Source organism: Somniosus microcephalus, chromosome 11, assembly GCF_052327205.1.
Source record: "Somniosus microcephalus isolate GS21.2 chromosome 11, FLI_Smic_1.0, whole genome shotgun sequence".
Classification (NCBI taxonomy): domain Eukaryota; kingdom Metazoa; phylum Chordata; class Chondrichthyes; order Squaliformes; family Somniosidae; genus Somniosus; species Somniosus microcephalus.
The window spans coordinates 52091034-52104695 of NC_140997.1; the positions used below are offsets into that span (position 1 = coordinate 52091034).

Sequence of the window (13662 nt, forward strand, 5' to 3'; positions counted from 1 at the left end):
AAGTGACCAGGAAGGCTACTTGTTCACACGGCTCTAATGCTGTATTGTAGTCTTCAAAGGCACAGCCCTATTATTGATTTTTCTCTTTGACTCCCTTAATGGCATAAATCTGTGTCCTGCCATTACATGGGCCAGCATGTTGGCACAATGTTGACCTGTGTTATACCCTGGCCAGCCTCCCACGTTCTACCGTCCGTAAACCTGAGGTCATCCAAAACTCTGCTGCCCGTGTCCTAATTCACACCAAGTCCCGTTCATCCATCACCCCTGTGCTCGCTGACCTACATTGGCTCCCGGTTAAGCAACGCCTCGATTTTAAAATTCTCATCCTTGTTTTCAAATCCCTCCATGGCCTCGCCCCTCCCTATCTCTGTAATCTCCTCCAGCCCCATAATCCTCTGAGGTATCTGCGCTCCTCTAATTCTGGCCTCTTTAGCATCCCTGATTTTAATCGCTCCACCATTGTCTGTGCCTTCAGCTGCCAAGGTTCTAGGCTCTGGAATTCCCTCCCTGAACCTCTCCGCTTCTCTACCTCTTTCCTCCTTTTAAGACTCTCCTTAAAACCTACCTCTTTGACCATGCTTTTGGTCATCTGCCCTAATAACTCCTTATGTGGCTCGGTGTCAAATTTTGTGAAGCGCCTTGGGGCATTTACTATGTTAAAGGTGCTATATAAATACAAGTTGTTGTTGTGAATTATGCCCATAGAATATTGTATTGTTGATGCATATTGTTGCAAGAGCCTTGTGGTTTCTGACACCAGATAATCAAGCCCACAACAACAATTTAGTTTAATAATGTTTATTGAACAGCATGGTGAAGTGCAGAAAGGGTATATAGTTGCCTCAGTTCTGGGAATTAAAGTACAATGGTTTCAACACGCTATCTTCTCGAGTTCCAATAGTCAGTGGCTACATTTCTACCCCAGTAGTCTTACTTTATTCAGAACCATAAAGCCAGCTGCTTATTGAACAGAGATATTGTTTTCATCTCACTCCGCACACACAAGCTATCTGTTCACACACCCCACCCCCTTTTACACAACTGAAATAGACATGAGTAAGGACATTAGATTATCAGAGACACACACAGACATTACAACTTTAACAAATATAACAATCCATCCTGATAGCAGTAACACATTTACTAGTACAGGTGTACAGAATGTTTTTTTCATTCTAGTAAAAATGCTTGCAGTACGACAACATACTGGCCAGCTTAACAGAACTGCATTGGCATACAGCGGCTCCTATTCTTTCATCAACAACAGCAGCTTGCATTTATACAGTGCCTTTAATGTAGAGAAATGTCCTTAGTTGCTTCACAGAGGCATAATCAGAATTAAATGGACGCCAAGCCAAAGAAGGCGATATTAGGGGGTCGAAGGGATGGATTTTAAAGGGGGAAGGTTGAGAGGCAGTGGAGTTTATGCGGGGAAATCCAGAGAGTAGGTCTTTCACGGGTGAAGGCACAGCTGTCAATTGTGGTGCCAAGGAAGGGGGGACCACAAAAGGTCAGAGTTGGAGAGGAGGAGTTGTAGGACTGGAGGAGGTTACAGAGCTAGGAAGGGATATAAATAATATTTAAAAAAATTGAAGTGTTGAGGGAACCATCGTAGGTGGGTGAGACTTGGTGTAGGATAGCAAGAGTTTTGGATGATCTGAACTTTATGAAGGATGGGGAGACTGGCTAGTTGTGCCTGGAGGTGACAAAGATATGGATGAGGCTTTCAGCAGCAGGTGTGCCAAGGTAGGGGTGGAAGCAGACAGTGTTACAGAAGTCGAAGTAGGTGGCCATTGTGATGGAGAGGCTATAGGTTGGAAGCTCGGCTCAGGGTTGAGTAAGATGCAGAGGTTGTGAACAACCTGGTTCAGTCAGCAACAACAGCAGCTTGCATTTATACAGTGCCTTTTAATGTAGAGAAATGTCCTTAGTTGCTTCACAGAGGCGTAATCAGAATTAAATGGATGCCAAGCCAAAGAAGCAGGGAGATGAAATCAGTGGCTAGGGTAAGGTGTTTGTGGCAGGGTCAAAGACAATGGCTTCAGTCTTCCCAATGTTTAACTGGAGATAATTGCATCTCCTCTAAGACTGAATGTTGGACAAGCAGTCTGACAATACAGAGGCTGGGGAGGGGCCGAGAGAGTTGGTGGAGAGGGAGAGCTGGGTGTCTTCAGTGTACATATAGAAACTGACCCCCATGTCTTCAGATGATGTCACCAAGGAGCATATCGATCAGTAAGAGGAGGGGACCATGATGGATCGTTGGGGAAGTCTTGAGGTAATGGTGCACGGCGGGAAGATAAGTCATTGCTGGAGATGTTCTAGTTACGATTGGATAGATAAGTGTGCAACCAAGATTTGCAGTACCACTGAGCTGGACATTGGAGCACAGGCGTTGGAGGAGGATTGTGTGGTCAATCGTGTCAAAAGCTGCAGAGAGGATGAGGGATAGTGCACCATGGTCACAGTCATACAGGATGTCATTTATGACTTTGGTTAGAACTGTTTCTGTGCTGTGGCAGGGATGGAAACCTGATTAGAGTGATACAAACATGGAGTTGTGGGAAAGATGGGCATGGATTTGGGAAGTGACTATGTTCAAAGACTTGGGAGAGGATAAGGGAGGTTGGAGATGGGGTGGTAGTTTGCAAGGACAGAAGACTTGAGGGAGGCTTTTTTGAAGAGTGGGCTTGGTGACTGCTTTTGAAAGAGAATGGGGCATGAGGGGAAATGGGAGGAAAACTAGAAAGAGACACGGGTTCATGTCCAGCGCAGGGGGAAGCCTGTGGGGAGAAGTATAAGGATGGGATTGAGGCAGCTGAATAGGTGGTCTCAGTCTTTGTGTGAGGCTTGTCACAATGTTGGCTGTCAGGTGGAGAGGGTGGGGGGCGGGTTCAGGGGAGAGGGGTGGTTGTGGAGAAACGAAGCCGAGACTTGTCTTTGCTCTCCAGGACGATCTTGGGAGTAGTAGGCAGTAGACTTGCCACTGAATTAAACAGCTGATTACAGTTAAATACTTTTTTTAAAGTTTGCAATTAAATACTAATGACAAACCATTTTGTTGCAGCTTTTTCTTGGAGAAAAACATGTTTGTTTTCTTCTTAAATATCTTGCGCCAGAAATCCGGACGCTATGTGTGTGTACAGTTGCTTCAGACTATCAATATCCTGTTTGAAAATATTAGCCATGAAACCTCATTGTGTAAGTATATATTCTTTTCTAGTTTTTAAAAATCAAATTTGTACCGGCTCTCTCCTTTTAACTTTTCTCTATCTGATGCTGTGGACCCCTAGACCAGAGAATGAACACACTAGTTTTATGTAAAATAAGTTGTGACTGAGGCAGTTTTTCTCACGGCATCAAAAAGTTTAGAAGAGCAGAATTAGTTTTGTTCCACTTAAGAATCTTGCCACCTGCTATTATATCATCACTAATTTAATTCTTGAATGGACCACTCTGATGAGGTGAGTCTGCTCCTTGCATGTGGTTTTGATTCTTTATAAATCGCTACTTGATCTCCCGTGATCGTAAGTTAGAGAAGATGGTGACACTCTTAGCGGTCTCGGCCTCTCTCTCTCCTGCCCCTCCTCTCTCTCTCTCTCTCTCTCCCTCTCTCTCTCTCCCGCCCCCCCTCTCTCTCTCTCTCCCGCCCCCCCCCTCTCTCTCTCTCTCTCTCTCTCTCTCTCTCTCTCTCTCCCGCCCCCCCTCTCTCTCTCTCTCTCTCTCTCCCGCCCCCCCTCTCTCTCTCTCCCGCCCCCCCTCTCTCTCTCTCCCGCCCCCCCTCTCTCTCTCTCCCGCCCCCCTCTCTCTCTCTCCCGCCCCCCCTCTCTCTCTCTCCCGCCCCCCCTCTCTCTCTCTCCCGCCCCCCCTCTCTCTCTCTCCCGCCCCCCCTCTCTCTCTCTCCGCCCCCCCTCTCTCTCTCTCCCGCCCCCCCTCTCTCTCTCTCCCGGCCCCCCCTCTCTCTCTCTCCCGGCCCCCCCCTCTCTCTCTCTCTCTCTCGCCCTCTCTCTCTCTCTCTCTCTCCCGCCCCCCTCTCTCTCTCCCGCCCCCCCCTCTCTCTCTCCCGCCCCCCCCCCTCTCTCTCTCCCGCCCCCCCTCTCTCTCTCCCGCCCCCCCTCTCTCTCTCCCGCCCCCCCCCTCTCTCTCTCCCGCCCCCCCCTCTCTCTCTCCCGCCCCCCCCCTCTCTCTCTCCCGCCCCCCCCTCTCTCTCTCCCGCCCCCCCCTCTCTCTCTCCCGCCCCCCCCTCTCTCTCTCCCGCCCCCCCCCTCTCTCTCTCCCGCCCCCCCCTCTCTCTCTCCCGCCCCCCCCTCTCTCTCTCCCGCCCCCCCCTCTCTCTCTCCCCGCCCCCCCCTCTCTCTCTCCCGCCCCCCCCTCTCTCTCTCCCGCCCCCCCCTCTCTCTCTCTCCCGCCCCCCCTCTCTCTCTCCCGCCCCCCCCTCTCTCTCTCCCGCCCCCCCCTCTCTCTCTCCCGCCCCCCCTCTCTCTCCCGCCCCCCTCTCTCTCTCCCGCCCCCCCCTCTCTCTCTCCCGCCCCCCCCTCTCTCTCTCCCGCCCCCCCCTCTCTCTCTCCCGCCCCCCCCTCTCTCTCTCCCGCCCCCCCCTCTCTCTCTCCCGCCCCCCCTCTCTCTCTCCGCCCCCCTCTCTCTCTCCCGCCCCCCTCTCTCTCTCCCGCCCCCCCCTCTCTCTCTCCCGCCCCCCCCTCTCTCTCTCTCCCGCCCCCCCCTCTCTCTCTCCCGCCCCCCCTCTCTCTCTCCCGCCCCCCCTCTCTCTCTCCCGCCCCCCCCTCTCTCTCTCTCCGCCCCCCCTCTCTCTCTCCCGCCCCCCCTCTCTCTCTCCCGCCCCCCCCTCTCTCTCTCCCGCCCCCCCTCTCTCTCTCCCGCCCCCCCCTCTCTCTCTCCCGCCCCCCCCTCTCTCTCTCCCGCCCCCCCCTCTCTCTCTCCGCCCCCCCCTCTCTCTCTCCCGCCCCCCCCTCTCTCTCTCCCGCCCCCCCCCTCTCTCTCTCCCGCCCCCCCCCTCTCTCTCTCCCGCCCCCCCCCTCTCTCTCTCCCGCCCCCCCCTCTCTCTCTCCCGCCCCCCCCTCTCTCTCTCCCGCCCCCCCCTCTCTCTCTCCCGCCCCCCCCCTCTCTCTCTCCCGCCCCCCCCTCTCTCTCTCCCGCCCCCCCCTCTCTCTCTCCCGCCCCCCCCTCTCTCTCTCCGCCCCCCCCTCTCTCTCTCCCGCCCCCCCTCTCTCTCTCCCGCCCCCCCCTCTCTCTCTCCCGCCCCCCCCTCTCTCTCTCCGCCCCCCCCCTCTCTCTCTCCCGCCCCCCCCTCTCTCTCTCCCGCCCCCCCCTCTCTCTCTCCCGCCCCCCCCTCTCTCTCTCCCGCCCCCCCCTCTCTCTCTCCCGCCCCCCCCCTCTCTCTCTCCGCCCCCCCCCTCTCTCTCTCCCGCCCCCCCTCTCTCTCTCCCGCCCCCCCCTCTCTCTCTCCCGCCCCCCCCTCTCTCTCTCCCGCCCCCCCCTCTCTCTCTCCCGCCCCCCCCTCTCTCTCTCCCGCCCCCCCCTCTCTCTCTCCCGCCCCCCCCTCTCTCTCTCCCGCCCCCCCCTCTCTCTCTCCCGCCCCCCCCTCTCTCTCTCCCGCCCCCCCCTCTCTCTCTCCCGCCCCCCCCTCTCTCTCTCCCGCCCCCCCCTCTCTCTCTCCCGCCCCCCCTCTCTCTCTCCCGCCCCCCCCTCTCTCTCTCCCGCCCCCCCCTCTCTCTCTCCCGCCCCCCCCTCTCTCTCTCCCGCCCCCCCCTCTCTCTCTCCCGCCCCCCCTCTCTCTCTCCCGCCCCCCCCTCTCTCTCTCCCGCCCCCCCCTCTCTCTCTCCCGCCCCCCCCTCTCTCTCTCCCGCCCCCCCCTCTCTCTCTCCCGCCCCCCCCTCTCTCTCTCCCGCCCCCCCCTCTCTCTCTCCCGCCCCCCCCTCTCTCTCTCCCGCCCCCCCCCTCTCTCTCTCCCGCCCCCCCCTCTCTCTCTCCCGCCCCCCCCCTCTCTCTCTCCCGCCCCCCCCTCTCTCTCTCCCGCCCCCCCCTCTCTCTCTCCCGCCCCCCCCTCTCTCTCTCCCGCCCCCCCCTCTCTCTCTCCCGCCCCCCCCCTCTCTCTCTCCCGCCCCCCCCTCTCTCTCCTCACCGCCCCCCCCTCTCTCTCTCCCGCCCCCCCCTCTCTCTCTCCCGCCCCCCCCTCTCTCTCTCCCGCCCCCCCCCTCTCTCTCTCCCGCCCCCCCCCTCTCTCTCTCCCGCCCCCCCCTCTCTCTCTCCCGCCCCCCCCTCTCTCTCTCCCGCCCCCCCCTCTCTCTCTCCCGCCCCCCCCTCTCTCTCTCCCGCCCCCCCCTCTCTCTCTCCCGCCCCCCCCTCTCTCTCTCCCGCCCCCCCTCTCTCTCTCCGCCCCCCCTCTCTCTCTCCCGCCCCCCCCTCTCTCTCTCCCGCCCCCCCCTCTCTCTCTCCCGCCCCCCCTCTCTCTCTCCCGCCCCCCCTCTCTCTCTCCCGCCCCCCCCTCTCTCTCTCTCCCGCCCCCCCTCTCTCTCTCCCGCCCCCCCTCTCTCTCCCGCCCCCCTCTCTCTCTCCCGCCCCCCCTCTCTCTCTCCCGCCCCCCCTCTCTCTCTCCCGCCCCCCCTCTCTCTCTCCCGCCCCCCCTCTCTCTCTCCCGCCCCCCTCTCTCTCTCCCGCCCCCCCCTCTCTCTCCCGCCCCCCCTCTCTCTCTCCCGCCCCCCCTCTCTCTCTCCCGCCCCCCTCTCTCTCTCCCGCCCCCCCTCTCTCTCTCCCGCCCCCCCTCTCTCTCCCGCCCCCCCTCTCTCTCTCCCGCCCCCCCTCTCTCTCTCCCGCCCCCCCTCTCTCTCTCCCGCCCCCCCTCTCTCTCTCCCGCCCCCCTCTCTCTCTCCGCCCCCCCTCTCTCTCTCCCGCCCCCCCTCTCTCTCTCCCGCCCCCCCTCTCTCTCTCCCGCCCCCCCTCTCTCTCTCCCGCCCCCCCTCTCTCTCTCCCGCCCCCCCCTCTCTCTCTCCCGCCCCCCCCTCTCTCTCTCCCGCCCCCCCTCTCTCTCTCCCGCCCCCCCTCTCTCTCTCCCGCCCCCCCTCTCTCTCTCCCGCCCCCCCCTCTCTCTCTCCGCCCCCCCTCTCTCTCTCCCGCCCCCCCTCTCTCTCTCCCGCCCCCCCTCTCTCTCTCCCGCCCCCCCTCTCTCTCTCCCGCCCCCCCTCTCTCTCTCCCGCCCCCCCTCTCTCTCTCCCGCCCCCCCCTCTCTCTCTCCCGCCCCCCCTCTCTCTCTCCCGCCCCCCCTCTCTCTCTCCCGCCCCCCCTCTCTCTCTCCCGCCCCCCCTCTCTCTCTCCCCGCCCCCCCCTCTCTCTCTCCCGCCCCCCCTCTCTCTCTCCCGCCCCCCCCTCTCTCTCTCCCGCCCCCCCTCTCTCTCTCCCGCCCCCCCCTCTCTCTCTCCCGCCCCCCCTCTCTCTCTCGCCCCCCTCTCTCTCCCGCCCCCCTCTCTCTCTCCCGCCCCCCCCTCTCTCTCTCCCGCCCCCCCCTCTCTCTCTCCCGCCCCCCCTCTCTCTCTCCCGCCCCCCCCTCTCTCTCTCCCGCCCCCCCCTCTCTCTCTCCCGCCCCCCCCTCTCTCTCTCCCGCCCCCCCTCTCTCTCTCCCGCCCCCCCCTCTCTCTCTCCCGCCCCCCCTCTCTCTCTCCGCCCCCTCTCTCTCTCCCGCCCCCCCTCTCTCTCTCCCGCCCCCCCTCTCTCTCTCCCGCCCCCCCTCTCTCTCTCCCGCCCCCCCTCTCTCTCTCCCGCCCCCCCTCTCTCTCTCCCGCCCCCCCTCTCTCTCTCCCGCCCCCCTCTCTCTCTCCCGCCCCCCCTCTCTCTCTCCCGCCCCCCCTCTCTCTCTCCCGCCCCCCCTCTCTCTCTCCCGCCCCCCCCTCTCTCTCTCCCGCCCCCCCTCTCTCTCTCCCGCCCCCCCCTCTCTCTCTCCGCCCCCCTCTCTCTCTCCCGCCCCCCCTCTCTCTCTCCCGCCCCCCCTCTCTCTCTCCCGCCCCCCCCTCTCTCTCTCCCGCCCCCCCTCTCTCTCTCCCGCCCCCCCTCTCTCTCTCCCGCCCCCCCTCTCTCTCTCCCGCCCCCCTCTCTCTCTCCCGCCCCCCCTCTCTCTCTCCCGCCCCCCCCTCTCTCTCTCCCCGCCCCCCCTCTCTCTCTCCCGCCCCCCCTCTCTCTCTCCCGCCCCCCCTCTCTCTCTCTCCCGCCCCCCTCTCTCTCTCCGCCCCCCCCTCTCTCTCTCCCGCCCCCCCTCTCTCTCTCCCGCCCCCCCTCTCTCTCTCCCGCCCCCCCTCTCTCTCTCCCGCCCCCCCTCTCTCTCTCCCGCCCCCCCTCTCTCTCTCCCGCCCCCCCTCTCTCTCTCCCGCCCCCCCCTCTCTCTCTCCCGCCCCCCCTCTCTCTCTCCCGCCCCCCCTCTCTCTCTCCGCCCCCCTCTCTCTCTCCCGCCCCCCCTCTCTCTCTCCCGCCCCCCCTCTCTCTCTCCCGCCCCCCCTCTCTCTCTCCCGCCCCCCCTCTCTCTCTCCCGCCCCCCCTCTCTCTCTCCCGCCCCCCCTCTCTCTCTCCCGCCCCCCTCTCTCTCTCCCGCCCCCCCCTCTCTCTCTCCCGCCCCCCCTCTCTCTCTCCCGCCCCCCCCCTCTCTCTCTCCCGCCCCCCCTCTCTCTCTCCCGCCCCCCCTCTCTCTCTCCCGCCCCCCCCTCTCTCTCTCCCGCCCCCCCTCTCTCTCTCCCGCCCCCCCTCTCTCTCTCCCGCCCCCCCTCTCTCTCTCCCGCCCCCCCTCTCTCTCTCCCGCCCCCCCTCTCTCTCTCCCGCCCCCCCTCTCTCTCTCCCGCCCCCCCTCTCTCTCTCCCGCCCCCCCCTCTCTCTCTCCCGCCCCCCCTCTCTCTCTCCCGCCCCCCCTCTCTCTCTCCCGCCCCCCCTCTCTCTCTCCCGCCCCCCCTCTCTCTCTCCCGCCCCCCTCTCTCTCTCCCGCCCCCCCTCTCTCTCTCCCGCCCCCCCCTCTCTCTCTCCCGCCCCCCCTCTCTCTCTCCCGCCCCCCCTCTCTCTCTCCCGCCCCCCCTCTCTCTCTCCCGCCCCCCCTCTCTCTCTCCCGCCCCCCCTCTCTCTCTCCCGCCCCCCCTCTCTCTCTCCCGCCCCCCCTCTCTCTCTCCCGCCCCCCCTCTCTCTCTCCCGCCCCCCCCTCTCTCTCTCCCGCCCCCCCTCTCTCTCTCCCGCCCCCCCTCTCTCTCTCCCGCCCCCCCTCTCTCTCTCCCGCCCCCCCTCTCTCTCTCCCGCCCCCCCTCTCTCTCTCCCGCCCCCCCTCTCTCTCTCCCGCCCCCCCTCTCTCTCTCCCGCCCCCCCTCTCTCTCTCCCGCCCCCCCTCTCTCTCTCCCGCCCCCCCTCTCTCTCTCCCGCCCCCCCCTCTCTCTCTCCCGCCCCCCCTCTCTCTCTCCCGCCCCCCCTCTCTCTCTCCCGCCCCCCCTCTCTCTCTCCCGCCCCCCCTCTCTCTCTCCCGCCCCCCCCTCTCTCTCTCCCGCCCCCCCTCTCTCTCTCCCGCCCCCCCTCTCTCTCTCCCGCCCCCCCTCTCTCTCTCCCGCCCCCCCTCTCTCTCTCCCGCCCCCCCTCTCTCTCTCCCGCCCCCCCTCTCTCTCTCCCGCCCCCCCTCTCTCTCTCCCGCCCCCCCTCTCTCTCTCCCGCCCCCCCTCTCTCTCTCCCGCCCCCCCTCTCTCTCTCCCGCCCCCCTCTCTCTCTCCCGCCCCCCCCTCTCTCTCTCCCGCCCCCCCTCTCTCTCTCCCGCCCCCCCCTCTCTCTCTCCCGCCCCCCCTCTCTCTCTCCCGCCCCCCCCTCTCTCTCTCCCGCCCCCCCCTCTCTCTCTCCCGCCCCCCCCTCTCTCTCTCCCGCCCCCCCTCTCTCTCTCCCGCCCCCCCTCTCTCTCTCCCGCCCCCCCTCTCTCTCTCCCGCCCCCCCTCTCTCTCTCCCGCCCCCCCTCTCTCTCTCCCGCCCCCCCTCTCTCTCTCCCGCCCCCCCTCTCTCTCTCCCGCCCCCCCTCTCTCTCTCCCGCCCCCCCTCTCTCTCTCCCGCCCCCCCTCTCTCTCCCGCCCCCCTCTCGCCCCCCTCTCTCTCTCCCGCCCCCCCCTCTCTCTCTCCCGCCCCCCCTCTCTCTCTCCCGCCCCCCCTCTCTCTCTCCCGCCCCCCCTCTCTCTCTCCCGCCCCCCCTCTCTCTCTCCCGCCCCCCCTCTCTCTCTCCCGCCCCCCCTCTCTCTCTCCCGCCCCCCCTCTCTCTCTCCCGCCCCCCCTCTCTCTCTCCCGCCCCCCCTCTCTCTCTCCCGCCCCCCCTCTCTCTCTCCCGCCCCCCCTCTCTCTCTCCCGCCCCCCCCTCTCTCTCCCGCCCCCCCTCTCTCTCTCCCGCCCCCCCTCTCTCTCTCCCGCCCCCCCTCTCTCTCTCCCGCCCCCCCTCTCTCTCTCCCGCCCCCCCTCTCTCTCCCGCCCCCCCTCTCTCTCTCCCGCCCCCCCTCTCTCTCTCCCGCCCCCCCTCTCTCTCTCCGCCCCCCCTCTCTCTCCCGCCCCCCCCTCTCTCTCCCGCCCCCCCTCTCTCTCCCGCCCCCCCTCTCTCTCCCGCCCCCCCTCTCTCTCTCCCGCCCCCCCTCTCTCTCTCCCGCCCCCCCTCTCTCTCCCGCCCCCCCTCTCTCTCCCGCCCCCCCTCTCTCTCCCGCCCCCCCCTCTCTCTCCCGCCCCCCCTCTCTCTCCGCCCCCCCCTCTCTCTCCCGCCCCCCCTCTCTCTCCCGCCCCCCCTCTCTCTCCCGCCCCCCCCTCTCTCTCCCGCCCCCCCCTCTCTCTCCCGCCCCCCCCTCTCTCTCCCGCCCCCCCCTCTCTCTCCCGCCCCCCCCTCTCTCTCCCGCCCCCCCCTCTCTCTCCCGCCCCCCCCTCTCTCTCCCGCCCCCCCTCTCTCTCCCGCCCCCCCTCTCTCTCTCCCGCCCCCCCCTCTCTCTCCCGCCCCCCCCTCTCTCTCCCGCCCCCCCCTCTCTCTCCCGCCCCCCCTCTCTCTCCCGCCCCCCCCTCTCTCTCCCGCCCCCCCCTCTCTCTCCCGCCCCCCCTCTCTCTCCCGCCCCCCCTCTCTCTCCCGCCCCCCCCTCTCTCTCCCGCCCCCCCTCTCTCTCCCGCCCCCCCCTCTCTCTCCCGCCCCCCCCTCTCTCTCCCGCCCCCCCCTCTCTCTCCGCCCCCCTCTCTCCCGCCCCCCCTCTCTCTCCCGCCCCCCCCTCTCTCTCCCGCCCCCCCCTCTCTCTCCCGCCCCCCCCTCTCTCTCCCGCCCCCCCTCTCTCTCCCGCCCCCCCTCTCTCTCCCGCCCCCCCTCTCTCTCCCGCCCCCCCCTCTCTCTCCCGCCCCCCCCTCTCTCTCCCGCCCCCCCCTCTCTCTCCCGCCCCCCCCTCTCTCTCCCGCCCCCCCCTCTCTCTCCCGCCCCCCCTCTCTCTCCCGCCCCCCCCCTCTCTCTCCCGCCCCCCCCTCTCTCTCCCGCCCCCCCTCTCTCTCCCGCCCCCCTCTCCGCCCCCCCTCTCTCTCCCGCCCCCCCCTCTCTCTCCCGCCCCCCCCTCTCTCTCCCGCCCCCCCCCTCTCTCTCCCGCCCCCCCCTCTCTCTCCCGCCCCCCCCTCTCTCTCCCGCCCCCCCCTCTCTCTCCCGCCCCCCCCTCTCTCTCCCGCCCCCCCCTCTCTCTCCCGCCCCCCCCTCTCTCTCCCGCCCCCCCCTCTCTCTCCCGCCCCCCCCTCTCTCTCCCGCCCCCCCCCTCTCTCTCCCGCCCCCCCCCTCTCTCTCCCGCCCCCCCCTCTCTCTCCCGCCCCCCCCTCTCTCTCCCGCCCCCCCCTCTCTCTCCCGCCCCCCCCTCTCTCTCCCGCCCCCCCCCTCTCTCTCCCGCCCCCCCCTCTCTCTCCCGCCCCCCCCCTCTCTCTCCCGCCCCCCCCCCTCTCTCTCCCGCCCCCCCCTCTCTCTCCCGCCCCCCCCTCTCTCTCCCGCCCCCCCCTCTCTCTCCCGCCCCCCCCTCTCTCTCCCGCCCCCCCCTCTCTCTCCCGCCCCCCCCTCTCTCTCCCGCCCCCCCCTCTCTCTCCCGCCCCCCCCTCTCTCTCGCCTCCCCCCCCCCTCTCTCTCCCGCCCCCCCCTCTCTCTCCCGCCCCCCCCTCTCTCTCCCGCCCCCCCCTCTCTCTCCCGCCCCCCCCTCTCTCTCCCGCCCCCCCCTCTCTCTCCCGCCCCCCCCTCTCTCTCCCGCCCCCCCCTCTCTCTCCCGCCCCCCCCTCTCTCTCCCGCCCCCCCCTCTCTCTCCCGCCCCCCCCTCTCTCTCCCGCCCCCCCCTCTCTCTCCCGCCCCCCCCTCTCTCTCCCGCCCCCCCCTCTCTCTCCCGCCCCCCCTCTCTCTCCCGCCCCCCCCTCTCTCTCCCGCCCCCCCCCTCTCTCTCCCGCCCCCCCCTCTCTCTCCCGCCCCCCCCTCTCTCTCCCGCCCCCCCCTCTCTCGCCCCTCTCCCCGCCCCCCCCTCTCTCTCCCGCCCCCCCCTCTCTCTCCCGCCCCCCCCTCTCTCTCCCGCCCCCCCCTCTCTCTCCCGCCCCCCCCTCTCTCTCCCGCCCCCCCCTCTCTCTCCCGCCCCCCCCTCTCTCTCCCGCCCCCCCCTCTCTCTCCCGCCCCCCCCCTCTCTCTCCCGCCCCCCCCTCTCTCTCCCGCCCCCCCCTCTCTCTCCCGCCCCCCCCTCTCTCTCCCGCCCCCCCCTCTCTCTCCGCCCCCCCCTCTCTCTCCCGCCCCCCCCTCTCTCTCCCGCCCCCCCCTCTCTCTCCCGCCCCCCCCTCTCTCTCCCCCGCCCCCCCCCCTCTCTCTCCCGCCCCCCCCTCTCTCTCCCGCCCCCCCCTCTCTCTCCCCGCCCCCCCCTCTCTCTCCCGCCCCCCCCTCTCTCTCCCGCCCCCCCCTCTCTCTCCCGCCCCCCCTCTCTCTCCCGCCCCCCCCTCTCTCTCCCGCCCCCCCCTCTCTCTCCCGCCCCCCCCCTCTCTCTCCCGCCCCCCCCCTCTCTCTCCCGCCCCCCCTCTCTCTCCCGCCCCCCCCTCTCTCTCCCGCCCCCCCCTCTCTCTCCGCCCCCCCCTCTCTCTCCCGCCCCCCCCTCTCTCTCCTCCCGCCCCCCCCCCTCTCTCTCCCGCCCCCCCCTCTCTCTCCCCGCCCCCCCCCTCTCTCTCCCGCCCCCCCCTCTCTCTCCCGCCCCCCCCTCTCTCTCCCCGCCCCCCCCTCTCTCTCCCGCCCCCCCCCTCTCTCTCCCGCCCCCCCCCTCTCTCTCCCGCCCCCCCCTCTCTCTCCCGCCCCCCCCTCTCTCTCCCGCCCCCCCCTCTCTCTCCCGCCCCCCCCTCTCTCTCCCGCCCCCCCTCTCTCTCCCCTCTCGCCCGCCCCCCCCCTCTCTCTCCCGCCCCCCCCTCTCTCCTCTCTCCCGCCCCCCCCTCTCTCTCCCGCCCCCCCCTCTCTCTCCCGCCCCCCCCTCTCTCTCCCGCCCCCCCCTCTCTCTCCCGCCCCCCCCTCTCTCTCCCGCCCCCCCCTCTCTCTCCCGCCCCCCCCCTCTCTCTCCCGCCCCCCCCTCTCTCTCCCGCCCCCCCCTCCTCTCTCTCTCCCGCCCCCCCCTCTCTCTCCCGCCCCCCCTCTCTCTCTCTCTCCCGCCCCCC

General features: G+C 67.9%; 1 protein-coding gene across 1 annotated transcript in view; it reads left to right on the forward strand.

Moving 5' to 3' along the window:
- Nucleotides 1-13662, forward strand: part of clec16a (C-type lectin domain containing 16A) — a 316644-nt gene that overhangs the window by 13001 nt on the left and 289981 nt on the right. Inside the window, exon 3 of the mRNA XM_086000646.1 lies at nucleotides 3071-3204. Coding sequence (XP_085856772.1) covers nucleotides 3071-3204 — 134 coding nt within the window. The remainder of the gene's footprint in view (nucleotides 1-3070; nucleotides 3205-13662) is intronic.